Source organism: Eulemur rufifrons, chromosome 15, assembly GCF_041146395.1.
Source record: "Eulemur rufifrons isolate Redbay chromosome 15, OSU_ERuf_1, whole genome shotgun sequence".
Taxonomy (NCBI): Eukaryota; Metazoa; Chordata; class Mammalia; order Primates; family Lemuridae; genus Eulemur; species Eulemur rufifrons.
In genome coordinates this window covers 21,802,249-21,820,254 of record NC_090997.1, presented here as the reverse complement: position 1 = coordinate 21,820,254, position 18,006 = coordinate 21,802,249, and the positions used below count along the sequence as shown (strand labels likewise).

The 18,006-nt window shown below is 34.0% G+C and overlaps 1 protein-coding gene across 2 annotated transcripts in view; it reads right to left on the bottom strand.

The window, feature by feature from the left end:
- TINAG (tubulointerstitial nephritis antigen) overlaps nucleotides 1-18,006 on the bottom strand; it is an 80,292-nt gene that overhangs the window by 48,399 nt on the left and 13,887 nt on the right. For both annotated transcript variants that reach the window (XM_069488107.1, XM_069488108.1), the window contains exons 4-5: nucleotides 14,483-14,597; nucleotides 3,585-3,708 (exon numbers count right to left, since the gene is read on the bottom strand). In XM_069488107.1, coding sequence (XP_069344208.1) covers nucleotides 3,585-3,708; nucleotides 14,483-14,597 — 239 coding nt within the window. The remainder of the gene's footprint in view (nucleotides 1-3,584; nucleotides 3,709-14,482; nucleotides 14,598-18,006) is intronic.

The following is an 18,006-nucleotide window of genomic DNA, read 5'->3' as shown; positions in this document are numbered from 1 at the left end:
TTTCTACTTCCTACATCTAGAACAGTGTCTTGCATATAGTCATGGGTAATTTTTTTTTAAATGATTGTAACTAAACTGGGAAAATCAAGAAAACTGATCATAGAAATATTATTGGAAAGTTAACCATGTTAATCTGATATATTGGAGTAAATTGAATCCTTGGTTTTTAAACTGGTATCTAACTTTGGGAGACTATACTTAATCTAACCTGGATTAATACGAATCAATTTTATGCAATATCTAAAAGCTATGCAGTACACTTTTATGCTCATAATATGAATGAAAATGAAAATCATTATCTTAATCTTATTTCAGTAGACATAGAACTCAGCTTGTTTATATATAGATATGAAATAAGGTGAAATATTATTAGTTATAGTTGCTATAATTAACTGTATAACTGTTGTTTACTAATATTATTAGTTATAAATAATATGGTTTTATATAGCTATACATGTAACTATATATATTCTATAATATATATAACTATATATGTAACTAATAATATATAATGGTATATATAACTAATAAACAATTTAACTACTATTTATTATAACTCCTACTAACCAATATTATTAGTTATATGTTTATATACACACTAACTTCTTATGATTAAACCTTCTACTCTTCTGTTTACATAATTTTCAGGCATTGTTGTTGTTATCAGTTCATTTCTTTCTGTAACACATTTGTTGAACAACTGCTAGGTAACAGGCCCTGTAGCACTAGAAATTACAATGATGAACAAGAAACAAAAAAGACATATTAATAGTTCTGCCCTCATAGAATAATAGACCAGGGAAACTAGTCAGCCAGTAGCAAAAACTTATACATGCCATCATTTTGATTATGTTACCATATGTGAGTGACAAGATCACAAAAAAATTGGGGTGAATGCCATTTCAGTACAGATTTTTTTTTGTTAGATGCCAGCTACAGTCTCATTCTTGATGTTTAATTTCTTTTCACTTTTAATTAAAGGCAACAAAGGACTAACTTTTCTTCTATCCAATTCACTTTTCTCAATGGCAGTTATAGTTTTTCTCTCATCAAAATTTTCAGTGTACTGGAGCATCTCAAGGTGCTAATTTAGAATTTTTCTAAAATAATCATATTAAAATAGTTAATTTACAGATGTATTTCTCTATATACACGGTTTTTATGTAACTACAGTATATGTATAGTGCCATAGTGCAATTGCTGACATGTTTTAGATGCTCAATATGTGTGAAATCTATAACCTAATTCCTTCTCAATTCCCATCTATTATTGTGCTAGGATATACTTCATAGGAGCAAATGGCATTATACTACCACTGCTGATATTCTCAAGAAAATAATTCCCTATTTCATAAAAGAAAATAGTAACTCTTTGATGCCTTGACATTCAGCACAAGAGTTCAAAATCAAATTGAAATTTTAAAAATGTTAGTGTAGCTGTTCTTTCATACAGGAAATACTTTTATAGTGTAGAGAAAATAGTGGTTAAGTTGTTAGAAGCCTGGCTTTCAGGATTATTTCTGATACTTCTTGTCTTTTCACCTATTTAGGCCTCCCTTATAAAAGCCAGAGGCTTGAAAAGGTGACTTCTACAATCTCTTCCAGCCCCACGAATCTGTAGGTTTCAACTAAAGGCTAAATGTTTTAAATTATAATGTTATGTAATATGTTGCTCTTATACAGACATTTCTGAATCTCAACGAAGGTTTAGTCCAAATTCACTTGAAATATTTAGAAAAGGTCAGAAGATTTAAGAATGATTCAGTTCTGCCAGTTGTTTTCCACTCTCTTCTTGAAAACTTTCATAGGGCATTGCCTCTGAGACACGCTCTATTGTTGTCTCTGCTTCTTTTATTCTGTCTCCAAATAGACTCTGTGACATGTCTTACTCCCACCACTCCAAACACCTTTATCTCTTCTGCTTCTGACAAATAGTTTGAATTTTATTTGGTTATATAACTTTTTTGTGTATGTACATATTTTAAGAGTCTTACTTATTCCATTTTATAGCTTTTAGTTTCTCCAAAAAATATTTTTTCTTATTGTCACTAGTACTTCCTGACATAATTTTTTAGATCTTTATGAAAACTTAGTTTATTTTTCTTTTCTTTCATTAACACAACCACAAAAAATCAGTCTGATTTGCCATAGTGAATACACAAGATACAAAACTGTGTCCTCTGAAACCACAAAGGACTTACAAACCCTCTCCCTGGTGTTTTGGTGAATTGGGTAGGAGGACAATCCAGACTTAGCCTGGTGCAGAGGACACCACAATGTACCCTCCAGCCTAGCAAGTTGCTCTCAGTATTTCACCGCTAACATCTTTCCTTAGACATCTTCAGACATACTGGTCTAACCTAAATTTAAGACAAAATTCTTATATATTACCTAGAAGGTGTAATACATTAACCACATGAACATAAAATGACAAATGATTTATTTGATTAAATTTCCCCCCACTCATCTGAAATGGGACTCAGAAAGACCCCAATGTGGGTCCCTAACACATTAAGGACATCAGATAGCCAGGGAGCATTTACACTTGGGTTATGGGCAACAGTGTGGAATTAATAGACTCAGCCACTCCAGAGGTGAGTGTGGCTAACATGATGATTCTGTCCAAAGCACTGTGGAATGATCTGGTTGATACGAAAGAGCAATGACATTTACACAAAGATATCAGCACTTTTCTATCCCAGGGTGTGCCACTCTTAAAGAGCTGGCTTCTCTAAGAGCCATATTTCTCAGTGCTTCAGTGTTTTAAACTGTTTGAGCACCCTTGAAGTTACCTCCAAACCCCAGAGTATAGTTTTATGAAGATATGTGATAGCCAGCCAATCATCATCATGTTGTTTTATTTAACTGAAATAAATGAAATATAACCAATACTCCTTTGAGGATAGTTTTGCAGATCAAATCTTGGGGTTAACCTGAGTAATTCATTTATCAGATTTGCGAACTTACATGAATATAGCTATAAAACAGGCATTCCTTATACTTTTTGAGAAATAGTAGCATTAATTTAGAAGCTACTCTTATTAAAACATCGGTTATATTATTTTTATGAGTCAGAACCTATATATTTATGTTTATTTAAAATGACATAAACCCATTTGATCCATTATTCTTTAGTTTTAGAGTCTTATTTTACATCAAATTAGTTTGATAACTAAATATATTTTGCAAATCTTATAAACAGAAAAGAAAATAAGGATTATGTGGGTGTGTCCATATGTGTATTAAGATTACAGATAACATTATAAATGAAGAAGAACTTTAATACTCTTTATCATCTGGCCTTAACTCTCAATAGACAAACAAATTTTAGCAACTGTATTTTGTTGCTCCTTTGATTCACTGTCTATTTAAACTTAGACTCTAAAAATAAAAACCAATTTTCAGACTAAAAATGTTTTTTTAATATAATCTTTAGGTTGCTTTCTCCAGTCAGAATAAGATGTTATTTTAATTGATCATATGTTCATATTTACATATTCAGATTTTAAAAACCTTTTAATTATTGTTCCAGTCTCTAGAGTCAAGTGGGAGTTTATAAGGAAGTAATTAAAATGATTTCATTACTTGCAGTGGAAAATGCCCAGGATGCAGCACAATTTTTTTGATCCAATGGATCATGAGTCCAACCAGGCCACTTATAAGAAGAGACAAAAATCTCTGGAAGATCGGTTGTTGCAGGTAAAGAAGCCTAAAGGGAAAGGAGAGGCATATGTGTCAGATTTTCTCAAATGTGTCCCAATAGCCATCATAAGAAAATGTCATGCCCTTTTATGAAGTTTGTACTTATTTTTAAATTATTTTGTACATTGAAGTTTCTAAGTGAAGCATCATTATGTAGGATTTCTATTTCACTCTGCTTAAAAATGTCAATTCAATTTGGGGAATCATATCATAATACAAAATCTTAAGAAAAATACATAGAATGCATTTCCTGGGTTACTGTGCCGTGCAATAATTCCAGCCAATGTTTCTGTCATCTTGAATCAGTTTTGATCATCCATAGAGAAGACTACATGGTGTTATCTAAATTTGTCCTTATAAAGGACATTTACTTTTCTGTCCCTCCTATTTTGGAGACTGTGTGTGATTCTGAGGTGAAATTAATTTTGAAAGGATGCATTTATGGCAATTATATATTAACATACTTGAAGCCCCAAGGAATACATCAATTTTACACCAGGGCTATTAGGAAATGAAACTAGGGTGAATTGGTTGATATGTGTAAAATCCTTGAAGATTAAAACGAACTTCAGAACAAATATACAAGACCATGATGTCTGGGTTTTTTTTTTTTTTTTTTTTTTTTTTTTGAGTCTTGCTCTGTTGCTCAGGCTAGAGTGCCGGGGCATCAGCCTAGCTCACAGCAACCTCAAACCCCTGGGCTCAAACAATCATTCTGCCTCAGCCTCCCGAGTAGCTGGGACTACAGTCATGTGCCACTATGCCTGACTAATTTTTTCTATATGTTTTTAGTTGTCCAGCTAATTTCTTTCTATTTTTAGTAGAGATGAGGGTCTCGCTAATGCTCAGGCTGGTCTCGAACTCCTGACCTCAAGCAATCCTCCCACCTTGGCCTCCCAGAGTGCTAGGATTACAGGCGTGAGTCACCGCACCTGGCCAAGACCATGATGTCTTAAGAGTCCATGTTGAAGTCCTGACAGAGTCAATTTCACCTGCAGTCTTTTCAAGAAAGCAAAATAAATTGTATGAAACTTGCTCTGTTCATGTCATTCAAAGAAAATCTACATCACAATAGCCTGTTTTTTTCCCTAAACTTTTCTAAAAAGTGATGACTTTCACTTCTGCAAATAATCAGACTTGAACCAAATAAGGATTTATTAATTTTTCATCAGTCATTTATACATGTTCACAGACACACACTCCCCATCATTTTTTGAGAGTGCTTTAACCTTGTCAGAGTGTTTTAATACTTATTTTATCTTTTCAATATCCCTATGTGACATAATCAGAGAAAATATTATTATCTCTTTTTTATGAAAGAGGAAACTGACTTTTAAAAGTTAAAAGATGTGCTAAGTCCTCTCAACTAAATAAGAGATAATTGTGGGACTAGACTCAGGTTTCAGAATTCTTAATACCATGCTCCATCTCTATCATTTCTCTACTTTATTGGAAATAATTAGATAATTTGCAGCAGAAGTAAAATGTCTATAAATGATAAAATTTTACCTATTTAAAAGTTTTATGATTGTGCATTAAACAAATCAGGTTACTGATCTGGTATCTTGCAAAAAATTTACTCTGACAAGTACCTAATAGCTTCAAAGACTAAAGCAAGAAACACTTAGAATTTACAAGTCTGCTTGAAAAGTGTCTATCCAAAATAATTCATAAATCTAGATTTTAATGGAGGAGTTCGGTTTTAGAGAGCTATTACCGCCTGGTAAGAAAGTTGTTGAATGCTGAGTTCCATTTCTAAAAACTCTGCTATTTATATGATGCAAGAAAGTGCCAAAAACATCAAGCAGATCATGTAGCATGTCTACTTGAGAACTTCCTAAGCAGTATCTTGGAAAGCCAGATGATTTTGGGCTTCCAATGCCATCAAATGGATCCCATTGCAGAACCTTAAGGTTGGAGAAAAATAAATTTGGTTTAAGTAGATAGCTTGAAAGATATAGATTGACTCTCCAAAAGTGTTTTCCTAACTGGGACAGAAACACACATATAATTCACACTTTCCAATTGTATTAGTATTGCTTTATCAGCGTGCTTTTAAGCATTTATAATACTTAGTTGCCTCATGTTTCCAGAAAAATAGGTGGTGTCAGTGGTCATTTTAATTTCTCACTTTAAAATTCCAATTTAGTAATATCACTAGGATATTTTCTTTCTGCTCTGTTGACACAATGATGACATAGCTTACTTCAAACACATTTCAGCAGGGCTGGGTTATTTAGAATTCGATTTCCACATTGGAAAGCCTATTAAAGTGCTTTACACCTAGGAGATACTCAATAAATATCTGATAACAATAATGAGATACATATCTATTAGGGAGATTTCATCCCTTAGAAATATGCTTTTCCCCTGAAGGTACAGTAAGTTAAATTATAATACCAGCATGCATTTTTTCCTTTCATTATTTTATTATTCTTTAAAGATAAAAAAATATGAATGGCTAATCATTCCCCATAAAATAAGGCAATAAAGAAATAATAAGCAAAGTGGCATTTTTATTAAAAAGTATACTTACCAAACCACAAAGCCAGATCAATTCATAAATTGATTTATGAAAATTTTTACCACTTATTTAATACAGTTTTCCTAAAAATGAGCCCCTAGGATTTGAGGCCCAGCAGGCAGATATTACCTTGCAATTTTATTTGCCTCATGATATCAGATAATCTGATATAATAAACACAGAGAAAATTCTATATCCAATTATTTCATAATTACTACATTCCTCTGTGAAGTATAAGTGTTTTTTAGAGTTTGTAAATAAAAATAAGCATCACAGAATAACAGCTTTTAGAAACTGGTAATGGAAGTTTGGCTTCAATGAATAATACATTTATTTTTAACTTAATTTTTTTACTTTTTTTTTTTTTGCCAAAGGACAGCTTAATTAAGGAAAAGAATTAAAAGGCTCAGCTGAGAGAGAGTGACAGAAATTCCAATGTGACATTGGCTTAAATAAGATAAAAACTTATTTTTAAGAGGAAGTTATACTATGCCATGTGGATATTTTTAATTCCTTTAATTGTAATGTTAAAAAAAATTTATTTATGATTGAATTATATTGCCAAATCAGTATTAGCCAAGTTTGAGGTTAGATTTGCTTCATTATTTCTGTTTGAAAATTATAAATTAAAGATATTGTGGGCAAATATGAGAATTAAATGCAATGATAAGTAGTGGAACATTTTTTACAATAACTTCTGTGCTTAATTAAATTAAAATTTCTAAAGGAGTGGTGTAAATGCAATCACAGAGTAGCTTGAGAAAAACTGATGAATTTTCTCAAGAACCTCAGAATAAATTCTGGACATTCTTACTACTGAGTCTACATCTACACAATATCCACTATGTAAATCACCTCCTCAATCTCTAGCTATACTTTCCCCGCACTGAAATTTGGATAATCAAAGTGACCTGAGAAAGAAATAATGCAACAGAAAATATAATTCTGTTCTGACCTTCACAGTCTAAGGTCAGTGGCCATGAATATTAAGAAAGTCCTGAACTATTTGATACTGGGGAGGAAAGGGCCAATTTTCTGGTTGCTAATAGCTAAATGAATTTCTCATTTTCAACAATATTTGCCTTTATGCCTTAACTTTTCAATAGCTATTCTTTGATATTTCTCTAGTTACTAATTATACAGAGAGTGATTTTTTAGCGATGTATTTTTTGTAAATATAAATATGTACACTGATTACACTATGGCAGGTAGAGTTAGTTCTCCAGTTCTCCTCTTTCTTCATAGGAATAGAATTTTTATCTCAGCACATGCAGGCTCAGAAAAATGACATTTCCCTCCCCACAACCCCTCAGGCTGCTACTACGAAGTTCTGGCCTGTGGGATATTAAGCAGAAGTATCATTTGGCAGCTTCTGAAAACTTTCCTTAAGAGATAGCTGGCACTTGACTTTTACTCCTTTTTCATGATCTTTTGTCTTCTCCTATTGGTAGAAATTTGGGCATTATAGATGGACATAGAGCAGTCTTGTTGAACCATCATATGACCTTGGAAATACAGGCCCTGGGCATTGGAGAAACAAGAAAGAGACATGGGTATCCAACACCACAGAGTGCAATTCCAACACAGAGCCATTCACTTCCAGATTGTTCATGAGAGATCAGATTCTATCTTATTTAAGCCACTGTCATTCTGCAATTTTGTCACTCTCACCTGAGCCTATTTAAAACTAATAAAGCATATATAATTATCATTAAAGCTGCTAGAGCATTGCCATATTTCATTGAACCTAAGACATCATCAAATATAAGAGAGCATCCTAATTTCAGAGGTGTTAAAAAATAAAAAAAAATGTGCATCTGGAAATGGATGAACTATGATATTTTCTAAAATAAGTTCCTTAGAACACTAGTTCTGAGCAATTTTAATAGATGATTACAGAAAGAGTTGATTAATCAAACAAGTCTAAGAAACATCGGTTTTGAAAATTAGATTTTTGCTTTCACTGCAATATTTTTTATAAACTGCTAATGTGTGTGAGGCTCTAAAAGTAGAAATAATGTTCATTATATTAAATGTTCATAATTTGGCCAAATGAAAAATATTTTATTTCATCTCTTTTTTTTTTTTTATTGTGAAGCAGATCAATAAACTGGTGCCTTGTGGGACATACTTTAGCATGAACAAAAGAGATCCAGACATGCGGAGACCAGAGAGTAGGTGCCTGTTATATCAACATACAAAATCACTTCAGGAATCTACTTTTTTAGCAGCCCAAAATATTTGTTCGTAGAGAGGGGAAAAAGTAAATTTTCACATTTCTTTTTGAAGATTTGTCCTGCAGTGATCAATTGAGCCCCACTGTGCTGTTCAAGTCATGTTCAATTATGCCACAGTGCTTTGCATCGGACTGTGACTAGGACCAAAAAATTGAAAACCCGAGAAACTTGATTTGAAACATAAGATATTCATTCTACCACAAGTGCAGGTGAATAAGGAGTGAGGCTGGATATATATTTTCTAAAGTTTACCAAAGGATGTGGGGTTCCATTCTGGAAACAAGAGACACAAGGAAACAAAAGAGACTTGAGGAAACATAAGTCAATGTTTTGATGCTCTTTGAATTTTAAAATTCTTAATTCAGTGACAGCAAGAACAACCAGAATCCTATTCTGTCCTTGGCTTTTTTCCTACATGGATGAGAATATTCTGGGATGAGCTGAGGGAAATATGTACGTAAACGTAGAGTCCACAGTGACATCTGGCCGTGCCCTCTTCTGTAGCACCATTAGCACTTACTGCGTTTGAGAAGCCTAATGCCATATGCCTTATGCTCATGAGTGTGGGAGCTAAACATCAATTTTATGGGGAAAATGGTCATTTTTGTTCATATTATAAAAGTACAGAACTATATAACTGTTTTTTTCACTTTCATAGTCACCGTTTTGGATTCTATAGAGGCTTCTGTTTATACAGGTGATGTGTTTTGGGAGTAAGGAAGGAGATGTTTGTTCAGACATTTTTGTTGTTGTTGTTCAGGCCTATTCCTAGTCAGATCAAAAATTTTCATAACCTATGAGCAGTAAAAACTAAACTTGGAAGTACTTGCTTGTATTTTTCCAAAGGTATTTCTCATGCCTCAGTAGTTGCTATCATTGAAATATATATATTTCAGAAAGTAAAAAACAAATGCCTCCTATTGTAACTAATGACTAGAGAAATAAATCCAATTACCTGCTATGTGTTATATAGACAATGATAAAGTTATCCAGATGATTAAGTGAGTTTTTCATTTCTCACCTCAAAGATCAGTGGCATTAAAAGTCATCATATAATATATAAAAATATTATTTCACTTTAACTTCCAACAAACCATGGAAAAATGATGACATTATTTTTCTTTGTCAGTAATGCCAAAATATTCACTTACATTGGATGACTGAGAAAAGACGTTTGTATGAGTTAACAATGAGGTTGACTCAAACAATTCTAGAACATTTTTACTTACATTAATCTGATGCTATATATCTACAGATTTTAAATGCTATACCAGCTTTCTTAATATTTCTATACTTCTGTGCTAGCTTTAGTAACCTAATTATTCTCTTTGGGAAATAAACAAAAATAATAACGAAACAAACTTTAACTGAGCCAAGTATAAAAATGAACTCAATTTTCACATTTCTGTGTAAAAATAGTATTTTAACCCTTCAAAACATTTTCCATATTTATAATTAGGCTATAACACAGTGAAGCTTCTGGGAGCTATCCCCCAAATTCAAAAGCACTTGAACATTATGCCTAGAAAAACAATCAGGTATGGAGTTGGTTTGATTTGATTTGATTTGTTATAAGGGCATAGTGGAAGAACTTTCAAGTTCACCAGAAATATATAAACTCCATCAGGGCCAATAAATCCAGGGCTATACTTTTCTTGATGAAATAAAATTCTCCAAATAATGAAAGTGTGGATAATTTAGTCTTTGCAGAATTGACCTGTTTCAGAACCTTGCTATTCTCCCAAGGTTAATACAAGGGAGAAAGAACAACTTTATATATCACAAAATAGCATTTATTTAATATTTTACTGTATTCTGAGTTGCATAAGCACTTCTCACTCAGCATTTCATGGGGCTCGTACAACAGTATGACCCAGGCACTACTGCTGTTGTCTTTTTATGGAGAAGGATACTGAGGTTGTAAGTAGAGGAGCCAAAAGACTGAAGCACACAGGCTCCAGAGCTCGTGCTGTTCATGATGTGTGTAACGCTCCCATAGGAGCGAACATACTAGCTATACATGCCTTTTGACATGACTTCAACTGCAATGTTCCTGCTGGTTCAAAATGACCTCAGCCAATGAGAGTTTTGCATACAGTCATAATAATAGGTTGCCTCTGTTGTTTTCTTTCTGAGACACTGAGAAAGTTCTATTTTTCCCCAGAATACACTTCTGCTCCCTCCAGCACTCTTATTTCAATATCTTATCTTAAGTCAGTATTTCCTAAAGCATGCTCTGTGTAGAACCTAAATCCTGGGGAATGTTCATGGTCATTATAAACAAAAAAAAGAAGGAAAGAAAAGAAAAAAAGTCCTCATCTTGTAAATTTAGGAAACATTGGGTGAAAAAAAAAAAAACCCTTGTTAATACAATAAGCATTCTCAGCGTCTGCAATATTTTAATACTAATAAATAGTGTGAATCTTCAGAAGAAAAATATAATGTGCCATTTCACAAATTCATTTGACCATAGATGGGATGGTTATGGTTCTGCAAGTTGGGAGCTGTCCCAGGAAGCCTAGCTCAAAGTTCGAGTAGAGGCTGAAATTCATCTTTTGCTGTGCTTGCCAAGCTCTTTGGCTTGGCATATCACTGTTTCTGTTCAGAGAGGTTATTTTTCTAATTCCCTCAAAGGAAGCTTCTATTTGTCAAGCCCTGTGCCCTCAGGACTGCATCAGCTCACAGAGGTGCTCTCTTTTCTATTTCTCATCCAGGAGCTGCATGGTGTAGACAGTGCCCCACAGCCTTATTTCTTTTCCTTCTTTAACTTCCTCTGACCCACTCTGCTTGTACCCAGGGAGAACTATAAGTTTATGTTTCTTTTTGTCTGCCCTCACTTAGGATTGCCATCCAGGAATTCCTGCCTCCCAAAGCCTCAAGTTATCTTTTTCCAATTTCCCACTATCAACATATTTCTATTCCTGATTGTTACTAATCACATTCTGCAAAAATTTGTTTAGATTGAACCAATTCGTACAGGTTAAACAGATTTTTTCACATTTATATGATCATGGAATATTGATTTTCCTCTAACTCATGCTCAGTAGACACATTATGGGAATAATGACTTATGCTAAGGAATGAAGCCACGAAACCAGCCAAGGAAAGGAAGAGCTTTCCCAGGAATCTGGGATGACTCATGGCTCATTTTTCTTACTCAGGGAAAATAATTCCATGAATCCCAACTCTTACTCAGGCAATGTGGCCAAGGAAATGGAGATATTTGGGGATGAAGGTGCAGGGAATTTTCTCAATATGCCTGAAATCATACCACTGCTGGAAGCTGCCTAGCCTGTCTTATAGTCCATCATATATTAAGAAATGGTTTTATCTGGGTGTGGTGGCTCACACCTGTAAACCCAGTGACTCAGGAGGCTGAGATGGAAGGGTCACTTGAGCCCAGGAGTTGGAAACCAGCCTAGGCAACACAGTGAGCTATTTCCTCTAAAAAAATTTTTTTTTTTAAATTAGCAAGGCATGGTGGCACATAACTGTAGTCCCAGCTATTCAGGAGGCTGAGATGGGAGGATCATTTGAGCCTAGGAGTGGGAGGCTGCAGTGAGCTATGATTGTACCACTGTACTCCAGTCTGGGCAAAAAAGTGAGACCCCCTGCCCATCTCAAAATAAATAAATAAATAAATAAATAATAAAAACAGTTTTAAAAAATGTTGAGAAAAAAAGTAGGGGAAAAATCAGTTATCCAGGAGCATACCCACAAAAAGAATTCATTTTCACTGTACTTGGGGGCAGTTTGATATCATATATTGGGTGTTTTCTATGTAGTTACCAGGCTAAGAACTAACCCAGTTTTACTTTTTCCTATAGCTACAAGTTCAACTAAGTTCATATTGACCTCATGTTCTTCCTAGAAATACTTATTATATTTCTAATTCTTTTCCACATAACCAAATATTGGGACAACTCTCCAAAACTCAGAAACTTAGTCCTTAAGCTACTGTTCTCTAGAAAGAAGATGCATTTCCTCACCGTATATCTTGCCTAAGTGGGTAATGGAACTCTCACTGGTTCAGCTGAATTTTCTTTATTTCATTCCTGAAATTACTTGGCAATTCCAGGAGTTGCAACTGTATTACATTAATTCATAGCACAAGGTAATTTAAATTCTCTCCAAGTAGTAGTCATTAAGATTTTTCATTTAAATATCACCACAGCAACTTTTATGCAAACAAATCCCCAGGAGCCAATAAATGATTTAGAATTAGATTTCCTTTACTTTGCTATGGCGGGTAGCAACTTAGGAAAGAAATGTACCTCATTTTCTCTGGAATATAAAATATTCCAAACTGCAAAAACTGAAGTTCAAAAAGGAAATTTAGAAACAATGTCAAGGAAATATATATAGACACCTAAATGAGTGTTTGGCCCTCAATAAAAACAAGTGAAAGAGCAATCTTATAAAGTGCTGTCTTTTCTTAAATAATGCTGCCTATTTTTTTTTCCCAGCTGGGTGGGGACAAAAATGAAAAAGGAATTAGAGGAAATTATGACAATTAGAGGAAAAAATGACTCTTTTCAAATTGATCATATAGTTTGGTCATAAAAATTAAAAATCTGAACCATATCTCTAAAGATTTATATCTTACTGATTGTAGGAAAGATCCAAAAATACATCTAAGCTGATAATTAAAAAAAATTAGCTCTGGTTAAGAGATTAAAAGGCTTTTTGCTACTTTGAACCTGAATTGACCAACGCTAACTGACTCCACTGGACCTCTAGTGACCTTTTTGGGGAGAGATTTTTCAGATGTTCTGACTCTGCAATTTAAGTAATTCAGTGGCAGCTCTTAACCTCTGTCAATTTCAGTGTAACTTAACCTCTTTCCATCTCAATTTACTTTTCCTTAAAATGTGGATAATGATAGCACTCACTACATGAAGCTGCTATTGGAATTACATAAGGTAATGCACGAAAGTGCTCGAATGCTTAACACGCAGCCACTCAATAAATGTTAGTAATTGTCTTCTCTGATACTAGTTATAATTTAGCGGGCCCTACTACTGCAATTTGAATTAGAATAATAACTCCGGTGATTACATCTCACAAAAGCAAAGAGCATTAAATATTTAAAGAGAAACCTATGGGTTCACACTCATCCAAAAGCAAACAACCACTCTGTTTGTTGGAGATGTGGAGAGCTTCCAGGCAACCAAAACCTGATGTCTTCACTGAGGAGGGGACAGGCTACACTCCAGAGGCTTGAGAGCCAACTCTGCCCTAGGCATTAGTAACAGGCTTTGAGTACAGTCAACATCTCAACTGGAGACTGCATGTGCCTGAGAAACACCACATGCTGGGTGGTAAAATTGCAGCTCTGTGAGTAAGAGGTTCGTGATAACTAAAGAGGTACAAGATTCTTTGTGCGAGATACCTATTACCAAATGATAACACCTTTTAAAAATGAAAGGGAAAGCCAGTACAATAGCACAAGGCATAAAATTTTACAAAGAAGTTTGCCACGTCATGCAGTAAAATTTGAAGATATCCTTTTCACAGAAATTTTGAGGATTTTTGAGGACAAACTTTACTAATCATGATAGCATACATGCCTAAAGCTATCAGCATTATTTTATTCTCATGTGCTAATGAATATTCCAAGAGCCAAGAGACATCAAAGTTTTGATGACTTCACAAAATAACTGTTTAGTTAAAAAAAAAAAAAAAGAAGAAGAAGAAAAAGAAGAACTATGACTTGCTGAAGCTTTGGCACACAGAACACCCAACAATCAGAAATTTATATTTCTGTGAAATCGTTAGCAATGTAAATGGGCATTCAGTCATTCTTAAAGAAAAGGGTGTCTAATTGATAATAGTGAACTTTCAAAGTCCACACAAGACTTTTAAGGGATGTAACAACCATTTTGTGGAAAGATTTTTGGATTTATATGACAAAATTATGACTCTGCAAGCTCAAAACTCATTATTTTAGTTATTTAAAAATTACTTTAAAAGCACATAGGAACACACCTACACATACATGAATCAGCAAAAACACTTACTGTCATTTCATTCATGCTCAGAAGCATGGGGCTAGGTGGCAAGGTGCCCAGGCGATACTTGAAACCATCTTCTAAAGTCATTCCCCAGAATTGGCTATAGTTCTGTGCTGTCCATCTGCCTTACAAATGAAAGAGAGAAATGTGTATAGGTTATGTGATATCACTTTCATAAACACATTATCATTTATATTTCTGAAATTATTCGGCAGAAAATCTCACAAAATGGGAACTATTACTATAGTCTAGCTATTTTTGATATATGATTACCTTAATAATCAAGGCTATGAAACACTCTTCCTAAATTAGGTCCATTTCAATGGACCAATTATTTCAATGACTCCTATGAGGATCATAAGGCCATATCAATATAGACTAAAACATATGGAATCTTTACATATTCTAAAAGGATTAAGTGGTAATAAGGCCAATATATGCAGTTTCCTTTAAATGCCATTAACTGCATTTTAGAAAGATGCTTGACTATACAGAAATGTACTTATAAGTTAAATAATCTATTTTCTTTATAATTTAGATTTGAAAAGAAGTTCATCAGGTAAAAAGAAGCATCCATGACAAATTGAGAACAAAACAGTTATACTTAAAAAAATTACAATGGTGCTAATTAATTGGGTGTTAAAATATACTATCTTATATTAAATGAGTTAATTTGTGCTAAATGCTCAATAATCGATAATAATATAAAGTCAACTGATGTGAAATTAGGTAACAAAAAGTGCATATTTTTCTAGAGACATATTTTTTGTTCTTACAGAGGAAAAGAAACTTTGTTTTCAAAATTTAATATTGAAATTTGAAGACAAGAAAAATTCCTTAAGAGATAATAGTAAATGAAAAATGAGAAAGAGGAAAGTAATTTAATTGTTGCTTTTTTGAATTATCTACAACCTGAGGGCAATATATCTTCAGTACTTAAGTCAAACCTAAACTTTATCGTGTGTTGTGTTTATCACCAAAATTGTTTATAATATGATAGGCTCTTAGGCATGATTGAAAATTCAACTCAATTTTCAATAATTTGCCTGGTAAGTTAACACTTTTCTTTAATATGATCTTTCGTAAAATATTTAGCAACTTTCAGCTACAATTTAAAGTGTAATCTCTATTACCCAAGGAATTTCAATAAGGAAACCTCTGAATATATTAGATATTGTAGCATAATTCAAGAGACTAACAGGACGTGTCTTGGTCAAAATTGTCAAATCAGTAAACTATGTTTTTGGTGGCCTATCCTAGTAGTTTTCAAACGCAGGTCAAAGGCATAGGTCATTTAATTGAGCACTCAATTTAGTAAGCAGGGATGAGCATTTTAAAAAAATAAAAGAGAAGGTAAGATAGAAAATAGTAGAGTTTATTGCAATAGTGAGGTAAGCACTGTTTCTCTTTCTGTCCCCCTGACCCCCATGTGTGTGCAATGTGCATGTACTGGAAAACAAAGTAAAATGTATTTTTTATGCTCAAAAAAGTGTGAAAAGCACTACTACCCTATACCATCCTCCTTGACCTAGACTTATAATTTTCCTTTTAATACAATTTATCATTTACTGAACTTTTGTAATTTATCCTATTCTCTAATAAACACTGGAAACATAGATATGAATACATTTCTCTACACTCAAGAAGCTCATATCCTAACAAAGACTAAAAAGATAAAAATGACTTCAATGCGTGTCGTTTGTTAGCAGTAGGTCAAAATATGATCAGAGTAGAAGATTCGCACATAGCTCTGCCTGAAGGAGTTGGCACATTTTTTACAGAAAGTGAATTTAGTGTTCAGTCTGGGAAAGATGAGAATGAATTTGGCAGCCAGAGGAGAAAAGACAGCATTTATTCTAAACAAAGGCACCTAGAGTAAAGCACACATGTTTGAAATGGGGTGGCACCTCTAGGGAATGGCAGATAAGTTAAATGCTTAAACTATGAGAGGGGAAGGGACACAGGGGCTGAAAAGAGGTGTAATACAAGAGTCAGTAAAGAAGCATTTGGGCCAGGAAGTTATTTATGCTAAGGAAGATAATTATATTCCATAAGCTATGGAGTACTATTGAGGATCTCTGGAAACAGAGAGACAAGGAATGTCATTTCAAGGTAGGCCAGATAAACATGCTAGAATATAGCCTAGTAATGGAGGAAATAAATATCTGCGAGAAATTTTGAGTGTGGGACTTAGCAAGACCTGGTGATTGAGAGTGAAAAGGAAGGAAAAAAGTCAAACTAACTTCAAATTTTCTGGCTTGGTTGGCCAGAAGGAGGGAGATGCCCATAACCAAGGATTGGTAGAAATTCATCCCTTCTGTGTGGGATTTGCTGATTTTCAGAAACCAGTGAGGAATCGAGGCAAACTTATCCAATAAACTAGATTTTGAGTTTATAAGAAAAATCAAGTGGCGATGTGTTAGATTAAAAATGGCCATAAATTTTTTGCAGCACCTTCCATCAAGAAGTCTATTTCTCTGACCTTTGAATGTGCACTGGCCCTGCAACTTGCTTTGCACAATAGAAAGCAGTAGAATTGATGCCGGGCATCTATCAAGTGTAAGCCTCCAAAGAGGACTTATACAGCTTCCACTTACGCCCTATTAGAAGTATTATGATGAGAAGCAGCCAAGGCTGGCCTGCTGGAGATGCACTGCACCAACCACCAGACGTGGGAATAGGCCATCCCAGACAATTCAGCCCCAGTTGAGGCTCTAGATGTCTAGAAACACACCCATAACCCCATAAGAGACCAGTCAAAAAGCCTCAGCTGAGTCCTTTCCAAATTCCTGATTTGAACAAATGAAAAGCTGGTGGTTTTAAACTGCTAAATTCTGGAATGGTTTTGTTACACAGCAGCAGATAACTGAAACAGTTATGTATCTCCCTTTATTCCACTAACTTCCTTATTATCACTTGTGTCACTAATTTGGCACTTTTCTGCCCTATCATTGGGAATCCTTTTTTAAAGGTATGACATGTTGGCTCCTCAACAAGATGGTAACTTCCTGTAAGACGGAAATTATTCATTTGTAACCTCAGCAATGCCACAAGTGGAAGCATGTTTTGTTAATATCAATTGGTTGCACTGAAAAATTACACAAAGAATAAAAAAGCACTGAAGTACATGATGTAGAATGAATAAAGACTTGGATCTAAAATACTGACAAGATGCAGGAAAGAAATATTTTAAAGCAAAGGTTACATATTTGTATGGAGGCTATTTCTAAAAGTACTTAATAAATATTGAATGATATATTATGAAAACAATTTGGGCATCATGAAGAAAGAATAGCTCTGAATTAGAACTTTCTTTTAAATTCAAGGATTTTATTCCTTTTTCCCCCTGGTAAATAACTTTAGTTTTATTTCTTTTCTTCATAGTTTGTTCCTTTTACTTAACTTTATTCTTTGATCTGTGTATGTCTCCCTTTGCCCCAATTATACTTCATTTTCAACTCTTTTAAAGTCAAGTAATGTTTTAATATTTGCCACTAAAATGCAAAGCCCATGCCTCTCAACTAGTCCTA